Source organism: Patiria miniata, unplaced genomic scaffold, assembly GCF_015706575.1.
Source record: "Patiria miniata isolate m_02_andy unplaced genomic scaffold, ASM1570657v1 HiC_scaffold_30, whole genome shotgun sequence".
In the NCBI taxonomy this organism is placed as follows: Eukaryota; Metazoa; Echinodermata; class Asteroidea; order Valvatida; family Asterinidae; genus Patiria; species Patiria miniata.
In genome coordinates, this window is record NW_024037070.1 from 3,008,639 (window position 1) to 3,032,156 (window position 23,518).

Here is a 23,518-nt window from a genome sequence, read left to right on the forward strand (position 1 = left end):
CCGTGCGGCTTTGGCGTTCCATATGCATAGTATTTGGACATGACGTTTTGCATGCTGCAGTATTGTGAAGAAGGTCAGAAACTTTCAGAATCGTTACCGTTGTTTACACAATCAAAGTACAACTACAAGCAATCACATGATATGCGCGATCATGATCCGGCATTTTTATTGGAAATCTCGAGATTCGATCCCGCTAGCGCTTTTTTTTATTGATTAAAAATTCACAGAATTCTGGCTCGGCAAACCAGGTAAGATTTGTTTTTGTGACATGATCTAGTGAGTATAACTAAGTGTGCACATCGTGTTTTGTTCTGTTCTCACGTACATCACTACTACTGCTCCAATGTAGTCCCATAAATGTGACTGAAATACTGGACTAGGTAGTCCAGTAATATTTCAGTCACATTTATGGGACTAGCTCCATTGCTCATCAGGAATTCGACATATTCATTCATTCAACATGGTTTATTAACAAATCATGAATGGCAGCCACAGCTAAACTGCACGTGATTTACATTTAAAAAAAAATACATTTAAAAAAAAGTTAAAGGCCTACCGAGTTAAAAAACACAATATGACATTAAATACTAATATTAGAAAAGGTTTAAACATTGTGCATACAGATCTGACTACAGAAAATTGTCTATATAGAGAAATACATATTATTGTTACAGACTGTGTTGCAATCAATATATCTTACTTTAAAAAGGGGGCATTGAAATTGCGTTAAAACTTATAAAAGACATTCAAAAAGGTTGCAGGTAAAAAATATGAGCATTGGAGCTGGAGTTACTCAAGCTACATCAGTACATAACAAATAACATCATGAACATAGGCCTACTTTCCGTTGAAATTTTGAGTAAAATTTTTCATGTATTTTGTCTTATTTTTCCTAATCAGAAATCACGCAGTAACTGTAATCTCGGAATTGGAAAGAATGTTGGATTCTGAAGGCGTGAAGCCACTTTTTTTTCATCATATATCATCGCAATCATTGTCAATTGGACTAGAGTTATAGCTCTACTGAGTGGAGCGTACCCCTCCAATCCATATGGAGGGGTACCCGTAATTCAACGCTCCACTCAGTAGAGCTAGACTAGAGTCAGAAAGTAGAGATCATTCAAACAGTATTGAAAAGACATGAATCTGGGACCCCCCCCTCCACCCCCACCCCTAAGGGCTACATGTACAATGTGACAGTTGGGCTACAATGATCAAATCACTTCTGTCTGTTTTTTTTTTTTGCAGGAAGAAATATCCAGGTTCATCTCTCTCTGTTTCACAGACATCTGAAACAAGCTCCACTCACGATCACAGAGATTAAACTGATACCATTACTGTTTCTAACTAGCTGCAAAAGCTTTTTATAGCCAGATTAATTGGTTGTCACCATGGCAGCACAGAATGTCAAATTTCTGGTGCTAGCCCTATGCTGCTGCGCCGTTTTTGCCGATGTACAAGTAAATCCACTGAAGTTCAAAGACATACTGTACAAATCTTGGTCCCCACCAATGCAAAGCATGGCACAGGATAGTTACGATGTCTCGGCAGAGTGTGAAGCTGAAATAAACAGGCTTATCAATAGTAATCCGAAAACCCTTGAAACAGATGTTGTTATGGGTGAGTATATGCAGCACCATTTTATACTAAACTCTCGACTGATTCAACTAGCATTCCAAGTAGACTTTTACTTCTTTGTTAACCCATTATACTATTACTGCTTACCCAAAACTGCCCGAGAGTTCTATGGTTTTATGGATTATGAATTATGCATCAGTGAATAAACACAATGTACATGTAGTACAGTTGCTAATGGCTTAAAAACTAGCTAAGCCTGACGTTGAAGCAGGTACATTAATTAAAGGACCCATGAACTTGGAAGTGAATTTTTTGGGAACATATTTTGTGCAATTTTCTACTCCTCTTAAAATTATGAAAACTAGGTTTTTTTTGTTAATTTTATTGAAAAGTGCACTTCTTTAAACATTTAAAATTGTCCATGTTTTTCCGGAATCTGAGGGCGCTGTTGTTGTGACGTCATTTCAGAAAGACTAAAGACACTGTTCAGTTTAGGTGCTATCGGTTCAAAGTGTGAACCCACAATTTGTTCATTGAAAACATTTGTGAGAAAAGTTTGCTCATCGGCTTACTGCCATGTGCTGATACAAAAACGAATCGCCAAAGAAAAGAACATTCACGACAGCAAAATATCCAAAATTCTGGCAACTGTTGGTGCTGAAATAGCTGTAATATTGAGGTTTCTGCCTGGAATGACATCACATATTTGCTCATGAATATGAAAATGTGCATAGCATAAATACCTAAAAAGGCACCAATATATACCCTTGAAAACGGCAAAATGAATATTAAAAAAATAGGCTTAAATGGGACACAAAGGTGCATTTTCAAGGATTGCATTAAAAAAATCATTGCATGAGCTCTTTAACAATTTGATAAAGAAGACAAAACTTGCATCAGGAGAATTTGCCCCCTACCCGACCTTAATGAAAATTTTATGTTGAGCAATCCATCCTCTTCTAATCAAATCATACAAGGCATTCACTGTAGGACATCTAGGTGGACTGATCTTGTTCATGTTTTGCAGCTCTGGATGCATTTGGCAAGCCTCCAGCCGGAATTCTCCAGTTAAATGTGGCCTGGCTTGGACACTATGATGAATGCATGACAATAGACGGGTTCAACTACTGCTTGATTGGTTTAAATGTGAACACGACCAAGTTGTCAGTAAGTGAAATACTCTCTTAACTTATCACGCCGGTAGTTGTCTCCTGTTTTGTTCTCATGAAACAAGAATATCCCCCTGGATAGCAATTTTCTGTAGGCTATTCCAGTCCTCGGTAAATACTGGCACTCATTTATTATAGGTTTTCCCGGCTCGAATATTCAAGTTTGTTCGAGAAAAATTTCACACGCTTAAACAAAACCAATTTAGTCATTTACCATTCAATTTCAATGTTTGGTTACCCTCTTTAGTCACTGTCGAGAATATTCATCATTACAGATCAAATTCGTATTTCGTATTCAAATTTGATTTCTGAATAACAAGGTTTGGTGTGGACGAGACAAAATTGATACTTCGGGATGAAAACAAATTCTTTGTTTGAATTTACTTGAACTGAATTTGAAATAAACTGACAAAAGAGGAAATTAAACATTGGAAGTGCACTAAATCGAAGTTGATGGACGAATTTGAATATTAGAAACAGTGAATTTGAATGATAAACGTTTGAAAATAGCCGGGAAAACCCATACTACATCGAGGAAACAAGTGTTGGAGAAGTGACTGAAAAAAAAAACAACGTAAGCAGCCGGATTCAAATCCTGATGCATTGTGCCACATTCCCCTACAAAGTTGTCAAGTACCTCCAAAAGATAAAGGACATTGAAGAATATTTTTTATAACCTTGAGAATTAGTCAACAAAACTTTACCCTAAAATTCCTGGATTTTAAAGTTGGTGCAGAGATTCTACAATCCAGCTAGAGTTGGATGTTCAGCCCTCTATTTTCCACTCTTTTTTTTTTTTTTGACTTTTAGTCTCTTTTGATTGATTTTGTTGACAACTTGCCTTTCAGAAAAGCACGACCAACAAGAATATAGCAACAAGTCTGGGGGAAGTGGGCTTATTTGGCATGAAATGGGGGGTATGCCTACCCAGCAACTGTAGTGAAAATGACATCAGCGCTGTCTTAACACACCTACTGGGTAAGTAAAACCACTCTCCTTCACTTCTTTCTAGTTTCAAATTGGAAAAGTAAGGTAGCACTAGTAAAATGACTAGTTTATAACAAAAGTTTGCTATTTTCAGTTAAGTACTACTAAGTAACACAGCTGCCCACTACTTTTAGTTTCAACTTTAGACACAGAGTATGAAAAGGAAAAAATACTTAGAAAAAATATTGTTCATGCTATTCAATCCCATAACATACTCCTGCAACTTTCTTTTAGCTCCTTCAGAAGTAACTATAGCTAAATGCTGCTCTTTTGTCACAATAAAATTAATCTGAAATGTAGTGTAACTCTGCTCTCAATGTATATCTATTTTCTTCCGTGTTGGGCGGAGCAATTAATAACAAGTGTCTTACCCAAGGACACAGAGAAAAGTTTTCTTAGCACCTTGCAGATGGAGATCCTTAACATTTTAACCCTAATAACTCCTCTCTGGTGGTACTAACAATTAATCGAAACACATCAACATTTTGCAACTCTGCTGCCATTTTCTTCTGGGTTGGGCGGAGCAATTAATGACAAGTGTGTTGCCCAAGAACACACAGAGAAGTCTTCTTCCTCCTAGCAGAGCGGGATCTTCCTTAACAACTAACTTTTATTCCTCTCCGGTGGTGCAAACAGATGCCCTCAAGGTTTTTGAGAGCGTTAACATACCACTTGATGCTCTGGAAGAACAGAGTGTTACGTGTGCAAAGGATCCAACAATCCCGTACAGCGCAGGTGTTATCTGCACAATGTGAGTTCTCCCTTTAACCCTAACCCCATAGTGTATTCTGGCCAGAAACCCTGCTAAACGCAACAACTTGCGGCACTTACGGCAAAATGATTTGATCAGTGTAGCAAGATTCATCAGGTCACAAGTCTTAGGGCCCAACTGCCTCCGAGTATGGTCACAACAACTGCAGTAGGATGCAACTGTGGTAAAGTCTATGGGACTTGGGCGCAATGTCACGACGATGCTTAACAGTTAGCAAAAAATTTGTGCTTAGCATAGCAGAATAATTTGCTAACCTTAAGCAGGATTTCACGGCGTGGATGTGCTAATGGTCGGGTGTGCATGGAGATTTGCTAAGCAACTTCTTCCTCTGGGGTTTAGCGTGCCTTTTGCTGTGCTTATGCTTACGTTCTCCATGAAATAGACGGAGGCTCTGTTAGCATTAAATTGTGTGCTAAGCAGCGCCGTTAAATTGGGCCTAGGTCTCATTGATTCAGACTTGGCTTTGTGCACTGGTGTTGGCTCAATGCAGCAAGCTAGGTCCCACAGAGTTGTACATTTGTTGCACTGAGTGTGTTGCGTATGGCAGGGTTAGGGTTACTAACTGTCTTTCTAAAAATGTTGCTCTTATCTTACTGATGAACTCAAACCTGCTCTAACTTTACTGACAAACTCAAACCTTTGTATATCCTTCAAAGACCATCTGCTTTTTTTCTGCAGGATTTTTGAGAAAGGGAAAAGTCGCAGGGCTTGAAATAATCTTTCTAAAGTTTAAGTACAAGAATGAACCCCAGAGGTAGATTAAGGAGAAGTCTGGAACATTTTTATGCCCCGCGGCGAAGCCGAAGGGGCATACTGTTTCCGCCTTGTCCTTCCGTGGGTGGGTGGGTGGGTGGGTGTGTGGGTGGGTGTGTGTGTGGGTGGGGGTGAGTTTGTCTTACATACGCAGTGTGGACTTCCGAACAAAAGACGTCCACATAATGTAGGTAGCACCGACGTTGTGTGGACTTACCCCACGTCCACACAGTGTTTCCCCATTTCTGGAAAACAGGTTTAGAGGCATTTTTGGGTTAGGTTTATCTGTAGCAGAATGAAGAGAAACACTAAAGGGAATCATAGAAAAAAAATTGGGTTGAAAGAGTTTTCACAGTTTGAGAAAAATGAGTTTTTTCACTGGTTTTTCTTAACTACACGAAAGCAATGGAAAGTCCACACTAGTCATGTGAAACAAGTATGGGTGCGTGGGTGGGTGTGTGTGTGGGTGTGTGTGTCCGGACAAATCTTGTCAGCGCGATAACTTGAGAAATACTTAACATATGAACTTCAAATTTGGTTTGTGGATTGTCCTTGGTAATCCTAAGAAGCCTTTTGCATTTGGGGCCGAAAGGTCAAGGGTCAAGGTCACAGTGGCTGAAACAATAGAAATTTTGTCAGCGCGATAACTTGAGAAATACTTAACATATGAACTTCAAATTTGGTTTGTGGATTGTCCTTGGTAATCCTAAGAAGTCTTTTGCATTTGGGGCCGAAAGGTCAAGGGTCAAGGTCACAGTGGCTGAAACAATAGAAATTTTGTCAGCGCGATAACTTGAGAAATACTTTACATTTGAACTTCAAATTTGGTTTGTGGATTGTCCTTGGCAATTCTAAGAAGCCTTTTGCATTTGGGGCCGAAAGGTCAAGGGTCAAGGTCACAGTGGCAAAAACAAAAGAAATTTTGTCAGCGTGATAACTTGAGATATACTTTACATATGAACTTCAAATTTGGTTTGTGGATTGTCTTTGGCAATCCTAAGGAGCCTATCGCATTGGGGGGTCGAAAGGTCAAGGGTCAAGGTCACAGTGGCTAAAACAATAGAAATCTTGTATTTATTCTGAGATCATAGGGATTAGGGATTAATTCATATAAAACCTACAGAAGACACTAATGCTGTCAATGAACATTCCATTTGACCAAGGTACTGTATGTAAGTTGATGTTAGAGTGGTGTTATGTCATGGAAACAGTCACGGTTGCGGGGCATTTGTGTTTGTAAACACACCTGACTTGTTTAAAAATGCTACGTGGAGTTTGAATCAAATAGAAAAGAAAGAATAAATATAAAGAATTGTCTTCAAATACAAGGCAATCGCCTTTTTAAAAAATTGTTATACTTTTTTTGGGGGGAGGGGCTGGACAATATTTAAAAACTGTGACATTGTCATTGCAAAGGCTTATTTTAAACTCATGTTATGCCTGTTTCTCAACATCCTTTTCAACAACTAACATGTAGTGCAACGTATCCAACAATAATCCTTCCTGTGTGAATTATATTATGAAAATTATTATTGTAATTGTGCAATAAAGTGAATTTGGATTTTTTTTTTATTTTTAGAAGCATCCAACTCAACTGGCTTGCATCATTTTATCTTTGCTATAAAAAATGACCTTTCATTTAGCCATGTATTAAATTCTGTGTACCTCCAAGTACAGTGTATGGGGGTCATATCATTGCACTTCATCGTGTGTATTGTTGGTTTTGGAAGCTGACCAAAGTACAAGAGGTGTTTTGATCGAATAACATTTCAACTTGTTGTTAACCTTATCATACATTTTAAACTTAAAATGCTGAGAATCTTGAAATGTTGTTTTTCTTATTGTAAAATAGTTAATTTCCCATTGTTTGTTTTAAGGGGGAGACAGGATTTACGTAACAATATGGCTTCAGAAGTCTTCGAAATTATTTGAAATTTGTTCCCAGTTTCTAAATAAAGAAAGACTTTTTTGGTTGAGATTTAACCATCTATCACACACTCTTGTTAGGTTACACAATTCCCATTAATTGTCCACACTTGATAGTAGGGTTGTAAGAACAAAAGGAGTGTATATATTTTACCAATTTCAATCCATGAAATCTACTATTCTTTACTTTTTTAATCCAAATATTTAACTTGACCTCTTCTCTAAATTAGAATTCTTTGTGGCTTCATTGCCTCGCTGATGATAGTTGGCGCCCTCTATGATGAGTTCCTCAAGCTTCAAGCCGAGAAGCCGCTGGGTCCAAGTCTTGGTCTGAGAATCCGACGTCCGTGGAGGTTACTGGATGACTCAGATGAGGCGGATGACGATGATGATGTGCCGATACTGAAGGATGTAGGGACTGCCGGGCCGTCCATCAATAGGGAGGGAAATGAGATGAAGAAACAGAGTGAGTTAACTTATAGGAAAGGCCAGCGCTTGGCATTGGAGACATGGTCATTAAGATACAGTGATCATTAAGTGTGTACAGTGAGCTTTAGCTTTATGGTGAAAAAAATCATCTTTCGCGAGCATCATAAACGTGACATTTGTTTTGTTTTTCCATGTAGCCTGGTTGTCACTTGAAAATGCCCTCACCAGTGACATTAGAAACCTTTCTTTTTCATTGTTGTAGAAGTAATTTGTAAAGTTGGTTGACCTGATTCCCAGGTACCCGGTTCCGATGCACAGCCATAGCTGGATCCAAAGAGGGACAGCTGTTCTCTGTACCTGACTCACTCACTGACTCACTGACTCACAAATTCGGGCGATTCACAATGCAGTGCGCCACCAAGAGTTTGCAACGGAGAGTCCATTTTTCAAGTTTACGGTTGACAAAACATGGTTCATTTGAATGAGTGTTGGTAGACAACTTGAGCTAATAATGTTATAGATTGGGGCATAGCGTTCTGCGGCCTTACAAAAAACACCATATTGATAACAAGAAAAGAAATGGGCAAACAGATCCTCGGAATCATACGCTTACGAAACCACTGACCGGAAAAACTGACAATTTCAAATGTCCCGCACTGCGAAGACCATCTCCCACAATGCATTGGGAAAAATGAACTCTCCTTGGCAAACTCTTGGTGGCGAACTGCATTGTGAGTGGGTGGAAGCAACAGTCAACTGCATGTTCACAAACCTGGAGCATTTTTGAATGAGAGAATTTCAACTAAGCATAGGTGCATAGTAGCAAAAGTATGTTGGGGTCCGCTTATAAGTCCGACACCTCAGGTCCGACGCCTCATATGAGGCGTCGGACTTATCAGGCGTCAGACTTATGAGGCATACAATTTATTTATTCCACCTCATAGGTCCGACGCCTCATAGCGCCGACGCCTCATAAGTCCGAAACAGCGTTTGCTTATTGTCGGACTTATGAGGCGTCAGACTTATGAGGCGTTGGACCTTTGAGGCGGAATTTATGGCTTAATAGTCCGACGCCTCATAAGTCTGAAATTTCGGACTTATGAGGCGTCGGATCTATGAGGCGTTGGACTATGAGGCGTTGGACTATGAGGCGTCGGATTATGATACGGCCCCGTTATGTTAGTTGTGTTTGCCAGTTATGTTAGCCACTTAGTTATAATGTCTCTTCCCCCCCCCCAAAAAAAAAATTATAAGCATGACTTAAAGCTTTGGACCCATTGTATCCTCAGATTTAGCAACCAGACTTCTCCTGTGTTTTGCCCTGAATCGCAACCTGGCCAAACTGATGGACACGAAGCAAGGAGACAAGACTATCGGCTCCCTGAACGGCATCAGGGTTATCAGCATGACATGGGTCATGCTAGGTCACACGTTGGTCTTTGGATTGGGTTCCTCAGGTAATAATAATGGGTATCCATGGATACCAATCCAAGTCGCCCATGTGATAACTGGGGTGGCTTTCCACTATTACTGGGACGCTTCAAAGCTCACTTTGATATTTCACACAATGGGATCCCCTTGAGTGACATGTTGAGAGTGCACAGAACTCACGTGTGATGGGCGTGTAGGTGGGAAGGCGTCCCAGTAATGGCTACCAGAGCAGTCACGGTAATTTCAAAATCGGATTGGTGTATATGGCTCTGTGGGGTACCTATGGCTCTATGGGGGTACCTATGAACAGAGCCCGTAGCGTTTTCAATGAAAATCGTAGGCGTAAACAGCTAATTCAAACACAATAACCATCTCTGCCCTTGTTCTGTGGTGGGGCTAAAAAATTAGTGACACATTTTTGGCCAAAGGCACCCTCCCCCAGGCTGGACCAGAACCAACAACCTGCAAAACTGCCAATGATGTCATTCTTTTGAAAAAGATTAGTTTGAAAATTGAAAGAGATTTGTGTTTTTTTTATTATTTCAACAGACAACCTTCCGACGTTACTAAGTTGGGTTAAGACACACGCTGGATTCCAAGCAATCGCCAATGCGTACTTCTCAGTCGACAGTTTCTTTTTCCTCAGGTGAAAATACATTATTGCAAATTAATCACGGCAGAAAGGTTAAAGTAACCTACTGGTGGATCTCACCGATTCAGCCAGACTTGCCTCATTATTTGGAGACGGAAGAAACAAATTGATAGGTTTAGTCTTTGTCATATTTTTGGTGAAATCGAACCTACTTTTCTGTCAGCTTGTTCCTATGTTCTCTGTCTTTCAAGTTCAGTTTCATTTTTTTGAAGGTTAACATACTTACTCAACCACATATTGTTTATCATTGTTTGATTAACAATTTTAGTGGGTGAAAATGTAGAACAGTTTGTCTAATTTTGTTGTTGTTTTTTATCTTTTAGTGGGTTCTTGCTTGCCTTTCTCACTTTTGCTCGCTTTCGGGAGTTAAGGAGTGTCAAGACATGGGCTTTGTTCTACTTCCATCGCTACTGGAGGTAATTTGTAATAATGAATATCTTTTTCAATTGGAGTCGAGCTGCCCATGAAAATTTGAGGTGGGGCGGCAATAGAGGGCGCTGTTTTAGCTACTGCGGAATTTTTTTTGAAACAATAGGCATTGATGCACATGATCAAAATCGATGCGCGCGCTGACCAGAGACCGACTATTTTTTGTTTTGCCTTAAGAAGACCAGTGCAGTTGCAAGGCTGGAGGAGAACACAGAATACGGGAACCAAACCGCGAAAAGAAAAACCCAACATAGAATGACGAAACAAATGCCCCAATGCCTGATTTAATGTAAATAATTGGAAATACCATTCCAAAAATTATCCACTGTGCATGTGGGGTTGTGAACAAGACGTTACATTACAGGTATTATGTGGTATTCTGGTTAGGGATTAAATATATCTTCAGGGGAAAATACAACAAAAGAGGGGCCAGCGATGGTGAATTTATTACCAGGATTAAAGCTAATGTCTGCCCATTAAGGCTTATGAATATCACGGTGGCAGTGGGCTTGGGTGAAATCCAAAATGTTCTGTGTATTGTTGTTGAAATTGATAATATTGTTGCCGTCTCATTAAACCTTACATGTAGAATCACGCATCTTCAAAAGGTTTTCTGAAGTTGCTTTGTGTTACTTCCTCCTTGTCTCTAGGTTGACACCCCTGCTTGCGTTCACCATTCTCATCTGGATGTACATCCCTCAGTTCTTTGGCTCGGGTCCTCTGTGGCAGAGCTCTGCAGCAAGACCTCTGTGTTCACAATACTGGTGGAGTGACTTGCTTTATATCAATAACTTCTGGCCCAAGGCATTCGAAGGCGAGGTATGTCTCATTCCAAGAGTCTCTTTAAAGTTGTGTGCCCTTAAAGCCCCTCCAAAAATCCCCCTTTTGAATGTCTGCAACTCTCTGAAAATTAAGAGTTATTTTTTTTGGACACCTCATGTAAAAATTTTTACTCTCTGTGATTAGTCTGTCTGTAATTATAATGTGTTTGACTGCAGTGTATAGCATGGACCTGGTACTTGGCCAATGATATGCAGTTTTTCATCATCAGTCCTCTGCTCTTGGCACCCCTATTCTAGTAAGTTTCTCTTGACTTGTTTTTCTTTATTTGTCTCATATGTTCCTGCTATTAGTATCAGCCTTCTTTATAGGCTCCGTGTGTGAAAAACAATGGGTACTTTTGACCACTTTGGAGACTCCAGTGGATGGAACACACCCCGTGTGCATGCACTGGTTTTATTCTGAGTGTGCACATCGCCATTGCGTCTTGGCGTGAGCATCAGGTGTTGTTGACAAGCTGTGTTCGAATTACTCTCCCAGTGGTCTCCCCTAACTCTCTCTTTCTTACTGTAGAGGGGGTACTTGTGCACGAAGCCCATATAACAATAATGATAATTTGGGAGGCTAATCATCCTTACTGGCAGCGGAGAAGCTGAATTGTGAAGGACGCGGCTACAACCTTGTTGGGCTGCTGGCACGTAAAGGCACCTCTGGCAGCCGGCCACAACAACCCATATATGACCACGGAGCACAGCCTGAGATCGAAAATGTTTGATATGTGGCCCTAGTCCAAACCCCATCTGATTGCCCCACACCATCTCAGTAGCCTCAGTCTGTTGAGTCTCTGACCTATTTACACCTTCCAACCTTAGCTTCATGCAGCCTCTTACCTGAGCAAAATATTGTTTGTACACTCAGTTTTGTTTGTCTCAGATTTTGCGCATTCCGCGTCCAGTTGTTTATCATGTAATTGGACAATATTTCACAGGCTGCGTTGACGCAATTCTAACGCAATTCTACCAAGATAGGTCAATTTCCTTTGGATGGTGTTCAGGATTGTTTGCAATTCTTTGATTACACCTTTTTAATGTTTTATTTTACAGCTTTCCGATATTTGGTTGGCTGGCTCTTGTAGCAACGCTGATAGCTTCCTTTGTATCAACTGGGCTGATCATTGGTACCAACGACCTCAGTGTAGATCTATTTGGCCAAACAACGTAAGTCAATAAATGAGGTTATTACCAGGGGTGTGATTTTTCCGGATTTTTCCGGATTTCCGGATTTTTAATCTAACGTCTGCGGAATTTTTTTGCGGATTCCGGATTTTTAACGTTTTCTGTTTCCGTAATAATATCGCCCAAAAACTTCTGGCGAAATATAGGCTCTAATTTACGATAATGGATGGACTGGTGACAAGTCTAATGCAGTGCGGTCAAGAACCTAGTAGACATTAATGCAGTATGCGCAGTGGAGTACTTGAGGACCAGACTAAAAATAATTTTCAATGGGTTTGCAGCACCTCGTGTTTGTATATCGCGTGTGGACGTGGATGAGTGTGTGTATTGTGCATGTATTGTGCAGTGACGATCGTGTGCTAGCAATTCGCAAACACATTGGTGTCATTATTGTCGCGATTTTGTCAAGGAATTTAAGAGTATAGCTGGAAGAACTGGTAATAAAGTGTCACTGTGGATGGAAATCAGTTTGAGCTGCAGTAGTGCTTTGAAAAATAGCCACCACCAACACAAAATTTCAAAAATGTTTTGGAAGCCTGGGACTGGAGTTTAAAGTAAGATTAAACTTTTTCAGCACCGTTCATATTGTTTTGTGTGAATCGTTTCTCTCTGCAACATGCAAAAGTAATAACATCACACACAGAAAAAGCCTTTATGAATCAATCACATATGGATTATATTATTTAATTACCAGACGTTTTTTCTTAATTTTTCCCCCATTTGTTTTCTTTACCGAAGCGACAAAATTTGCTAACATTACAGAAATTACAGTACATAAAATGTACATGCCCTAGGCCTATATATGGACATACGTGCATGCATATGTATACATGTACATCTATACAAGTACATGTACAATAATACATGACATGTACATGTATATTACATGTCAACCGAAGTTCGTGGATTTTTCATTTTTGTCCAATCACACCCCTGTATTACACAATACTCAGAAAATGGTGTCACTGCAGCACATTCATTCGATAAACGTCATTGGATTCTAATTATCACGTTATTTTATTGTTCGTGTTTTTCCCAGACAACAGAAACTGCCTGGTGCTGATTTCTCAAGCATGGTGTACGGTAAGCCCTACTGCCGCATTGCTCCGTATCTGGTGGGGATCGGTCTCGGCTACATCATGCACCGGATCGGCAAACGCAGAGTCAAGATGTCTCCAGTAAGTTCAATAAAAGTTTTAAGCCTGGAATATACTGGATGAACTGATGATGGGTTTAGAGGCATCGTGAGAAGACAGATAAATCATAACCATGGACGTAGTCGAGTAACGAGTCCATCACAAGTCCTGCACTCAAAAAATCACAAGCTATTCAAATTACCTTTGATTGTTCAATACTGTTACTAATGACTGGACTTGCTACGCCAAGTTTCGTGAAATCCATCTTAAGTTATGTGCAGCTGTGCAGTAAATTTGCTTTAAATAATCTTAACATCTTTGACGAGGACAAATAACAGCATTTATGATGGCTGTTCGTGTATGATTTTGTTTGTTCATGAAACAGTTGTTGAATCACCTCTGCCCGCCATTTTAAAAATATTTTTGTCTGACTTTCTTCGGAATTGTGCGGCAACTCTAAAAACTCTGTCACAAGTAAAATACTTCACTTTAATTACTTTTACTTCAAACAGAAAGCTGTGAGTGTCTTGTATCATCCTTGATAGGTTGTGCAATAACAGGCTCCACGGCGATCACAATTTGCTTGCAAAATAAGTTGTTGCTATGCCACAACTTATGCCCCCTAAAATGATTGCGCAAGTAACGTCATTTGTTGCGCAAGTTGTAGACTTGCGTACTATGAAACTGTCGTGAAATTGTCATAACTGAAATGTTGCACAGCTTGAAATTTTGCACAACTTGTGCTATAAATTATGGCGCAAGTGGACTTATGCCATTGCGTAAAGTTCGTAAAATCGGCAGCAACAGTGAGTATGTGAAATCGACTGCAAGTCTTTTGTGGGACACCATTCAGTAGTTGTACCTGTTTCTTTTGACCAGGTTCTGGCTTTGTTGGGCTGGTTAGCCGCAGCCGGCTTGGCACTGAGCGTGGTCTATGGTCTGTACCCAACCACCCACACACCACCGATGACCAAGGCAGCCAATATCGTCTATGGCTCAGTCAGTCGTTTTGTCTGGGCGTTGGCTCTAGCCTGGGTGGTGTTTGCTTGCAAATATGGATATGGAGGTCAGTATCATGAAATACATGTTCAAATGGGTCGGGAACTTTTTTTTTCCTTTTTTTTACTTTCTCTGTTAAATCTGCATCGAATAGATAAAAGCCAGAACAGATAAAAGCCAGTGAGCAAATTTTTCTCAAATTTTTTTTCAACAAGCAAATTTTAGGTTCACAATTTTAACAGGAACTCCCTAAACTGAACAGTGGCTTCCTGAAATGATATCACAGCAACAGTGCCCTCGGTTGTCAGGAAAAGCATGGAAGATTTTAAATATTAAAAAAAAAGTGTTTTTTTTTCCAATAAAATTAACTGAACAGGGATGTCAAATAGTGTTCATGCATTTGAGAGGTTAGAAAGTCACACAAAATCTGTTCCGAAGAAAAATTCATCTCATGGACCCTTTAAGGTGGATGGGATAAAGGTACATTTCAGGAATTCTGTGAAAATGTTTAGCCATGATGCTGAAGAAGTGTCTAGAGTTCATAGACAGATCCAATCCTATCTCTGTCAATAAGCCATTTGCAAGTTAAATTTAAATAAAATCTGGAACGCTGACAGAATCCAAATGCTTTGCATGTTTTAACTGTGCATTCTTCAGACTAAAGAAACTGTTACTATATCATGTGATTCAGGGCCAGCCTTATGCTAGCAACCCCAGCTCCGGCATGGTCTGATGTCTTTGTGCCATTCTCACCCATTGTGAACAATGTATTGGTGCTGAGTGTCTCTAACGTGACTATGCAAGAGCTTGCCCCGAATCATGTGATTAACAACAGTGTCTTTGGTCTGGAGAAATCAAAAGTAAAATGTGCCAAGCATTCTGAGCTAGTGCAGTGTACCAGATGTTTTTCAAATTTAAATCCCAAAGGGTTTAGATCATTAAGTTTAGCAGTTCCATGACCTTATATCTCCCTCACAGGTTGGATCAACACCTTTCTGTCTTGGAGTGCCTGGGTTCCGCTGGCCCGCGTCACATTCCCAGCCTACTTGTTCCATCCCATCGTCATCTTCGTCTTCTACTACAACTTTGCGTCTCCCTTCCATTTTTCTGTGTACCTGTTGGTGAGTATGTTTCCTGAATCCTTGCATTATTCTCAGGATTTTCCCTGTAGCGTACCAAATTTTTCAAATCTTGAATTGTAGAAGTTTACTACTGTTCCCCAGGCCGGCCGAGTGAAAATCAATTTTGGTTAAAAAATACCACTACGCCAAGTAGTCAGCACTGTCAGGCTCGGAGCTAACATGAATTTGATGCACAAGAAAGGAGGGGGGGGGGGGGGTTATAAGATGATGACTTTGTACCAAAGTTTTTTGAGTGGTCGGGCACAACCCGACCACTCTCTATTATTGTTACGATTAATCTTTTTTTTTTTCCCGTACAGCATGTTTCCGCGGGTTTTCTCCTAAACGATTTATTATATGAACTTAAAAAAATGACAATCTTCTGTCACCTATAACTCTTGAACAAAATGATCAATCATGTTCCAACCTTGTAATCAGATAGACCATTAATTGCTAAACATTTTTTGTCATGTGCGTGAACTCGCTTGACCTTTACTTCCGGGGCTACCGGAAGGTCAAAGTTAGGTGAATTCAAAATGTTGACATTAGCCTGAAATCAAAACAAAACACCGTTTCTTCCAAACGGTTTACGGTATGATCCTAAAACCTAGTGTGAACTCGTACCATGTTACGAAGATCACAACCGTAGGAAGCTAAAATTTATTGGTCAGGCTCATCTCAGGGCAGGAAGCTCAGTTGATGCGAGCGCGTAGCGCGAAGCCCTAACGGCGTGGGGTTCGGGGCCCGCTTAAGGGCCCCGAAAAAAATTGGATTCCAGACGCTCTGTGGTGCGATCTGAGGCAATTTCTGACCACTTTAACCTTTTTTTGAGCTATCATCATTTTTACCCCTCAGCCGAGAGGCTCGAGGGTTATTGTCATCGCCTAGGGCGTCCGTCCGTCCGGATGTATGTGTGTCTGTCCGTCCGTCCGTCCGGGCAGCTTAGTTTCCGGATGATAACTTGAGTTAGAAATGTTGTTTGGGGTTGTAACTTCGGTAGGGGGTTGCCCTTTGGAGTAGGCAAGTTGGGATTGGTTTTGAGGTCAAAAGGTCAAAGGTCAAGGTCACCGTGGTGAGTTAAAGGGAATATACATCATTTGCTTTTGCTGTAATTTTCAGAAATGGGTGGAATTGGGGGGTTGGAAATATAAAGCAAATATAGTTACACTAACTTTTTGGAGGTTTTGGGTTCGAAAATGCTATAAAAACCAAGAAAAACGATCATTTTCCTGTAGTCTGGTTCCCTGACTCCATATAAGAAGAAACAGAGCAGTTTACATACATTGGGGGAATTGTAAGGTCAGGGAACCAGTCTAGCTGGCTCGTACCCGTTTATAGGTTTGTAATCGATTGCAAACAAGTGCAATGGTCAATTGGGGCCAGTATTTGAAAAAAAGCCAGTTGTTTCCAACGCTGATCGGCCGATCAGCGTTGGAAATTGATACAAAAATACCACTTTTCTTGAAAATGACAGTATACCAGGTGCCATAATTTTACAGGATGCTTTAGACTGTCATTTACCAACATCCTGTTAAGGTATTTCGCAAAAACTTGATAGTTTTATTTTTCGATGTTTGCAAATGTTGTATATTCCCTTTAAATGTAAATGGTTTCCGGATGATAACTTGAGTTAGAAATGAGATTTTGGTGTCTAACTTTGGAAGAGGGTTGCCCTTGGGAGAAGGCAAGTTGGGATTGGTTTTGGGGTCAAAAGGTCAAAGGTCAAGGTCAGCATGGTGAGATAAAGGTAAATGGTTTCCGGATGATAACTTGAGTTAGAAATGAGATTTTGGTGTCTAACTTTGATAGGGGGTTGCCCTTGGGAGTAGGCAAGTTGGGATTGGTTTTGGGGTCAAAAGGTCAAAGGTCAAGGTCACCGTGGTGAGTTAAATGTAAATGGTTTCAGGATGATAACTTGAGTTAGAAATGAGATTTTGGTGTCTAACTTTGGTAGAGGGTTGCCCTTGGGAGTAGGCAAGTTGGGATTGGTTTTGGGGTCAAAAGGTCAAAGGTCAAGGTCACCATTGTGAGTTAAAGGTAAATGGTTTCCGGATGATAACTTGAGTTAGAAATGCGATTTTGGTGTCTAACTTTGGAAGAGGGTTCCCCTTGGGAGAAGGCAAGTTGGGATTGGTTTTGGGGTCAAAAGGTCAAAGGTCAAGGTCAGCATGGTGAGATAAAGGTAAATGGTTTCCGGATGATAACTTGAGTTAGAAATGAGATTTTGGTGTCTGACTGAGGTAGGGGTTTGCCCTTGGGTACAGGCAAGTTGGGATTGGTTTTGGGGTCAAAAGGTCAAAGGTCAAGGTCACCGTGGTGAGTTCAATGTAAATGGTTCCGAATGATAACTTGAGTTAGAAATGAAATGTTGGTGTCTAACTTCGGTAGGGGGTTTCCCATTGGTACAGGCATGTTGGGACTGGTTCTGGGGTCAAAGGCCAAAGGCCAAAGGTCACCACGTTGAGTTAAAGGTTAATGGTTTCCGGATGATAACTTGACTCTGGCTGAGGGGTTTCAACAGCAACGCTGTTATTTTCAAGTTTGGAGTCAATTACCTTTTTATATATTTTTTTTTTTGCATGAGAAATCCCATGTCGGCGTTAAAGCATGAGAATAACCTGAAATGTGTGAGTCTTACGCTCAATGTGTTAGAGTTGGCAGGCCTGCAGAGGCAGATCCAGGATTTGACCCAATCCCTCCCAAATGTAACCAAAAGCCACTCCCCCCCCCCCAACACTATGTATACAGGGAATTTCTTTCTTCGTAATTTGTACAAGACACATTTTGGAGCACTGCACATCTGCAAGTTTAACCAGTATATGTCACTTGATGAACTTTACATAAATCGTCAAAATTAATTCGTCAAAATTTAGCCTATCGTAGTGAAAAGTTTTGGACATTTGCTCATCGCAAAACTTTTTGTGGATCTACATGCTCTGTAGTGCAATCTGAGGCATTTCCTGGCCACTTTCCCCTGACTTTTTGAATGAAATGTATTCGTGTTTTAGTGGGTGGGTCATCAAAGATGATAAATTACATCACAAGCATCACATCAAAACTGTAGCTTGACTCTCTTTCTAGATTTGTGCTCTTTAGCTTGATCCATGATTGTGTTTACAGGGAAAGGGCGTAATCATACATGTCGCCATGCACTACACGTTAAGTTAAATGGAATTTAACCATGAATTTTAGTTTTCCTCAGACTTGTACTTGTGTTTTCTTAAAAAGAAGTGGTTTTCTAGCTGAGAAAATAGCAAGGAAGAACCGGTATTGTGCAAGCAAAATTCAGGGAATAATCCGTTCATACTAATATCTTGTTGGAAAATTCCAAAATCATTTCAAGAAAGTTGCCGCCGTGAATCAGAGTTTATGAAGGGACGGAAAGTGGGATTTGCTATCAGCATCAACAGGGCCGTTCCTCATTATTTACCTTTTATGGGATGTGAATCAAATTGGAGGACGAGAGGCTCTGCGGGCTGATGTATTTTTTAGAAATTTAATTCACCGGTATGGATACCAGTGTACGTACATGATTGCACTGCCGAGCGTATTTGTTAAGTATTTTTTTTTCTTAAAAAAATACATCAGCTCGCAGAGTCTCTCATCCTCCAATTGATTCACATCCCATCAGGTAAAGAATGACGAACGGTCTTGTTGATAGCAAATCCCACTTTCCGTCCCTTCATAAACTCTGATTCACAGCGGTAATTACTTTCTTTGAATGATTTTGGAATTTTCCAACAAGATATTAACTTCAACGGATTATTCCCTGAATTTTGCTTGCACAAAACCGGTTCTTCCTTGCTACTTTCTCATTTAGAAAACCACTTCTTTTTAAGAAAACACAAGTACTAGTCTGAGGACAACTAAAATTCATGGTGGCGGTCAATCGCCATTACGTTTAACTTAACATGTAGGCCTAGTGGCGACATGTATGATCCCTTTCCCTTTAAACACAAACACAAAAAAAAAGCAAAACACAAAAACAACACAAGAAAAATTTGGGGGAGGGCAACGGGGGCCATGCCCCCCCCCCCCAAAAAAAATGTAACCCATTTTTTTTTCAGTGTCGTCGCAATAGAGGCAGGTACTGCATACACCACCACCTTTTCCTTAAAAAAAATGGTTAAAGTGGTCAGAAATTGCCTCAGAGTCGCACCACAGAGCATCTAGAAACCAAAAAAAAAAATCCACCCTTGCAAGGCCTTGTATACATTAAAAAAAAAAGATATGCCTGTTATTATTGGTACGGCCATAGCCGTACCTGCCGTACCGCTTCCTACGGCCTTGACGAAGATGTTATAAATTTTGTAACGTCATCATGACGTCATCAGGTATCAAATTACAAGCGATTTAAGGGCAAATTTTGACAAAATAGTTTGCGCTATATCTTTTGAAGTAAATAGAGAATCGTGTTCGTTTTTTCCTGAGGTTGTAGACTATGCCGTGAGAAACATTTCTTGTTCACGGACACAAAACCGCTTGACCTTCACTTCCGGTGTTACCGGAAATGCAATAAAAACCGAATATAACTCAAAAGCGGAATCATTTTACTACACACATACAAATTATGAAAGTGTTTAGTGAGGAATGCCAGACAAAAACGCAGTGTGATGACGTCATCTTTCGAAAGGACGCCCCCTAGCGACACATAAAACAGTGTTTGCTTTCTTTAATTTGAAAACCATCCATTTTTATCAAATCGATTCTTGATATTCTTTGAATAACCACAAATAACTTGGCAAGGTTTCAAATTCGTGACGTCATCAGACCGGAAGTTACTTCTATGAGAATTTGAAAACGACCCGCATTTTAAGTCTATTTTATATCATTCGATCCATGTCGAATATCTTCGTAGCCCAAATAACGATATCCATTACAATGTTCACTTTTTGCATGCTTCCAAATACTGTGACGTTATCAAACCGGATGTTAGATGTTATGAATACATACACTTACATTTTTCATATATTCATACATTATTTAACTTCCACACAATGAACATGTATCCACTCCGAACTAAATCAGTATTCACTTCCCTTTTTTGAATAATTACGTCATCAAGCCAGAAATAACTTAAATGTGTACAGATAATGTTTACTGAATTTTATCACAAAATAATTGATTGTACTGTAAAGGATTTAATTTTTGATCCTTTGTTCTTACATAAAAATATTCATAACTTAACAGTGTTTAATGAAAAAAATGCCTGCCCGACCACTCTACGTTTGTAACAACAAACGCGAACCTCTAGTTTATTTACTGATTTTATCATTCCATTTGACTTGATATTTTACGTGTTTTCCAACCTGACAGGCTTTCTACTTTGCCGGCGTGGTCTCCGTGTCGTACCTCGTTGCCGTCCTGGCATCACTGGCCATCGAGTACCCGTTTGCCAACTTGGAGAAGGTCCTCCTCCCCACCCCGCCGAGGGCCAAACAGTTGAAGGATCGCAGCAACCCAGACACAGCAAGTACTGATGTTGTCACTGTGGTCACTGGGTCTCCAGTTAGAAATAGTGTCGCGTACGATGACTCCGCCTACAGAAGGGGAGTGGCTGATTCCAGGGAAGTGATGTCGTAAAGTATGTGCCATGGATGCACAGTGTCTGTAGAGGGCGGTTTGTCAACGAGTTCTGTATTTCAAAAATGAGGTTTGCCGATGACATCGTGTGAGAATTCATCTTCTGAGTGAAGACATGTTGATTCTCAAAGGCCAGCGATCAACATTGTGTTCCGGGTGATTTCTCTAACCACCAGGGGCCAATATTTATGGAGCTGCTAAGCGCAAAAATTGGCTTACCACAAAAAGGTCTGGCTTTGTAAAAGCAGGTTACCAGCCAAAACTCCATGTGATTTTCATGCTAGGCAAACAGTAGCTAAATACCAATCACAAGCAATTTTATATATCACAAGGAAATTTGGCTGGTAACCTGCTTTTATAAGCCAGACTTTTTATGTGCTAAGCAAATTGTTGTGCTTAGTGGCGCAGTGGAATTTGGCCCTGTTCTTTCGTCAGAGCCAACAGTTCTTCACAGAAGAGATAAGTACACCAGATGTTGTAGCCTGCAAACCTCTTTCTTGTCTTCATTTCATCATGCTAATCTGCAAACCATACTTAGTTATAGTATTACAAATCATGAATGTTTGTGAGTGCAATGGTAAGAATAATTTCATGAGGTGACAGATGGAATGTTCCATTCCACGAGGCGAAGCCGAGTGGAATGGAACATTTCATCTGTCATCGAATGAAATTATTCTTTCCATTGCATGAACGTGAAACATTTATTATTTGTTTTATATAACACCTGAATAAATCCTTGTCATCGGATTGGTTGACTTTAATAGCCAATTTATTTAGGTTAAAAACTGTTTAAAAGTTCGACAAGTTCATCATATTTAATTTATGCAAACTGTTCAACAGGTTGAACACAATCATATTCAATTTATCTCGATTTTTAACAGCGCCACCACCGGCAGGAGTGACACCGTGCAGTGGAAGTTCTATTCACTGTGCAATAAAACTTCTATTGCACTGTGCGCTGTGCGCCACGCGCGCGCCGTGCGTTGGGACGAATAATTCAATGACATGTGATCAACGATCCACCAATCAGATGACAGGGATTTATTTAGGTGTTGTATAATACCCATTGCTTGCTTTGCAGAATTGTAGACGAATCCGTAATCTCTGTACACTCGCGTGGCCCCCTCAAGTGCAGGAACCATTGTGCAGGCTATTGCACAAAGCAACTGCCCCATGACGGATTATCTGAACAATAGCTAGCACAATGCTAGTTGAATGTCCCGAGGCTTCCAACATTTGACATTTTCTTTGACGCATTTGTTTCCTCTAAGGCTGAATTGTGACCAATTGCACCTCTGCATATGTTGTATTGTTGCCAAATTAAAGAAAATGCTGCCATTTTTGTCTTGTTTTTAAATGAAATAATTGCACTTAAATATTTTTGCAAATTCATTCCATAGCCATTTTGACAATCAATCGTAAACTTTGTAATGTCTGAAATACAATAAATTTGCACTTAAACATTTTTGCAAATTCATTCCGTAGCCACTTTGACAATCAAGCGTAAAATTTTGAAACCAAATTTTAAGTGTAATTTGTATATTTTGTAATGTCTGAAATATCTGTCTGAAATTAACGGGTATAATTTATGATATTGATTTCTATCAAATAAGTTTTGAGTGTGTGTAATACAAATGTAGTTGAAGTCTTTGAAGAATTTGCTGAAAATGTATTTTAACTCAAATTATAAAAAAATTGTTAAAACATTTGTGTACATAAAATTGTGCACTTGATATGTATTGTTAAAAAGTAGTTGCCAAAATCTTAGTTATGTAGCTTTATTATAAGACGTTTTAGTTTAAAAAATAAATAAATTGTATCTATGAAAAGAACTATGTTGAACCATAATACATACAAAAAATTATTTTAATCATTGCACAAGCCTCAAAGAGTAATCTGTGGAATCATACCTCAGTTATCTTTAAAAAAAAAACTCCAGAATTATTTGCCAAAATATTAGTTATGTAGCCGTATTATAACATTTTTTAAATTAATACAATTATTTCTATGAATAGGAAAATAATCATATCACTTAAAGAATTTGTTGTAGTCATTGTATACGCCTCAAAGAGAAATCGGTGCAATCATGCTTCAGCTATCTTAGAGAAATTTAGATCAAAGTTTAGCCTGGTTTGTGTTACTTACAGTTATTAATTTGTCATCTGTACGGGGCGAGTAAAAAAAAACGAAACCCAAATGGCAGGACCAGTTCTTGAAGGAATTTTTGCCTGTAGCACTTTCACAATCCAGGATATGAAAGCCCAATAAATGAGCTTTCTTTTAGTACAAGAATCATTCAAATCATTCGTGTACTTTTCAAGTTACGGAATTTTGAACACAAACACCGTTTTAAAGTTCTGTCCATGGATCACAAAAAAGGTTAATGTTCTTTCAGTAAAACGAAAACAATTCACTTGCATCCCAATGAAAATTGTTTTCGTTTTGTTGAAAGAACACTAACTTTTTTTGTGATCCGTGGACAATTTTAAAACGGTGTTTGTGTTCAAAATTCCGTAACTTGAAAAGTGTATACATGAG

At 39.6% G+C, this 23,518-nt stretch overlaps 1 protein-coding gene across 2 annotated transcripts; it reads left to right on the top strand.

The window, feature by feature from the left end:
• On the top strand, positions 1-21,602 carry LOC119739411 (nose resistant to fluoxetine protein 6-like). Of its 2 annotated transcripts, none has more exons than XM_038214358.1 (16): positions 1-73; positions 1,249-1,620; positions 2,606-2,745; positions 3,596-3,725; positions 4,371-4,485; positions 7,416-7,651; positions 8,904-9,071; positions 9,595-9,691; positions 10,021-10,113; positions 10,777-10,945; positions 11,125-11,204; positions 12,010-12,123; positions 13,181-13,319; positions 14,157-14,343; positions 15,255-15,397; positions 20,714-21,602. In XM_038214358.1, exons 2-16 carry the CDS (start codon positions 1,392-1,394, stop codon positions 20,978-20,980), a joined length of 2,307 nt encoding a protein of 768 aa, XP_038070286.1. In that variant the 5' UTR covers positions 1-73; positions 1,249-1,391; the 3' UTR covers positions 20,981-21,602. The 2 variants fall into 2 exon arrangements, with proteins under 2 accessions (XP_038070286.1, XP_038070285.1); XM_038214357.1 differs by having other exon boundaries at positions 7-248.
• Positions 21,603-23,518: the final 1,916 nt, after the last annotated feature.

Excerpts from the sequence above, each read along its gene's own strand:
- LOC119739411 (XM_038214358.1), top strand. The coding sequence starts at position 1,392 with ATGGCAGCACAGAATGTCAAATTTCTGGTGCTAGCCCTATGCTGCTGC. Across the intron at positions 10,114-10,776 it reads TACTTCCATCGCTACTGGAG|GTTGACACCCCTGCTTGCGT; the intron begins GTAATTTGTAAT and ends CCTTGTCTCTAG. Across the intron at positions 10,946-11,124 it reads CCAAGGCATTCGAAGGCGAG|TGTATAGCATGGACCTGGTA; the intron begins GTATGTCTCATT and ends GTTTGACTGCAG.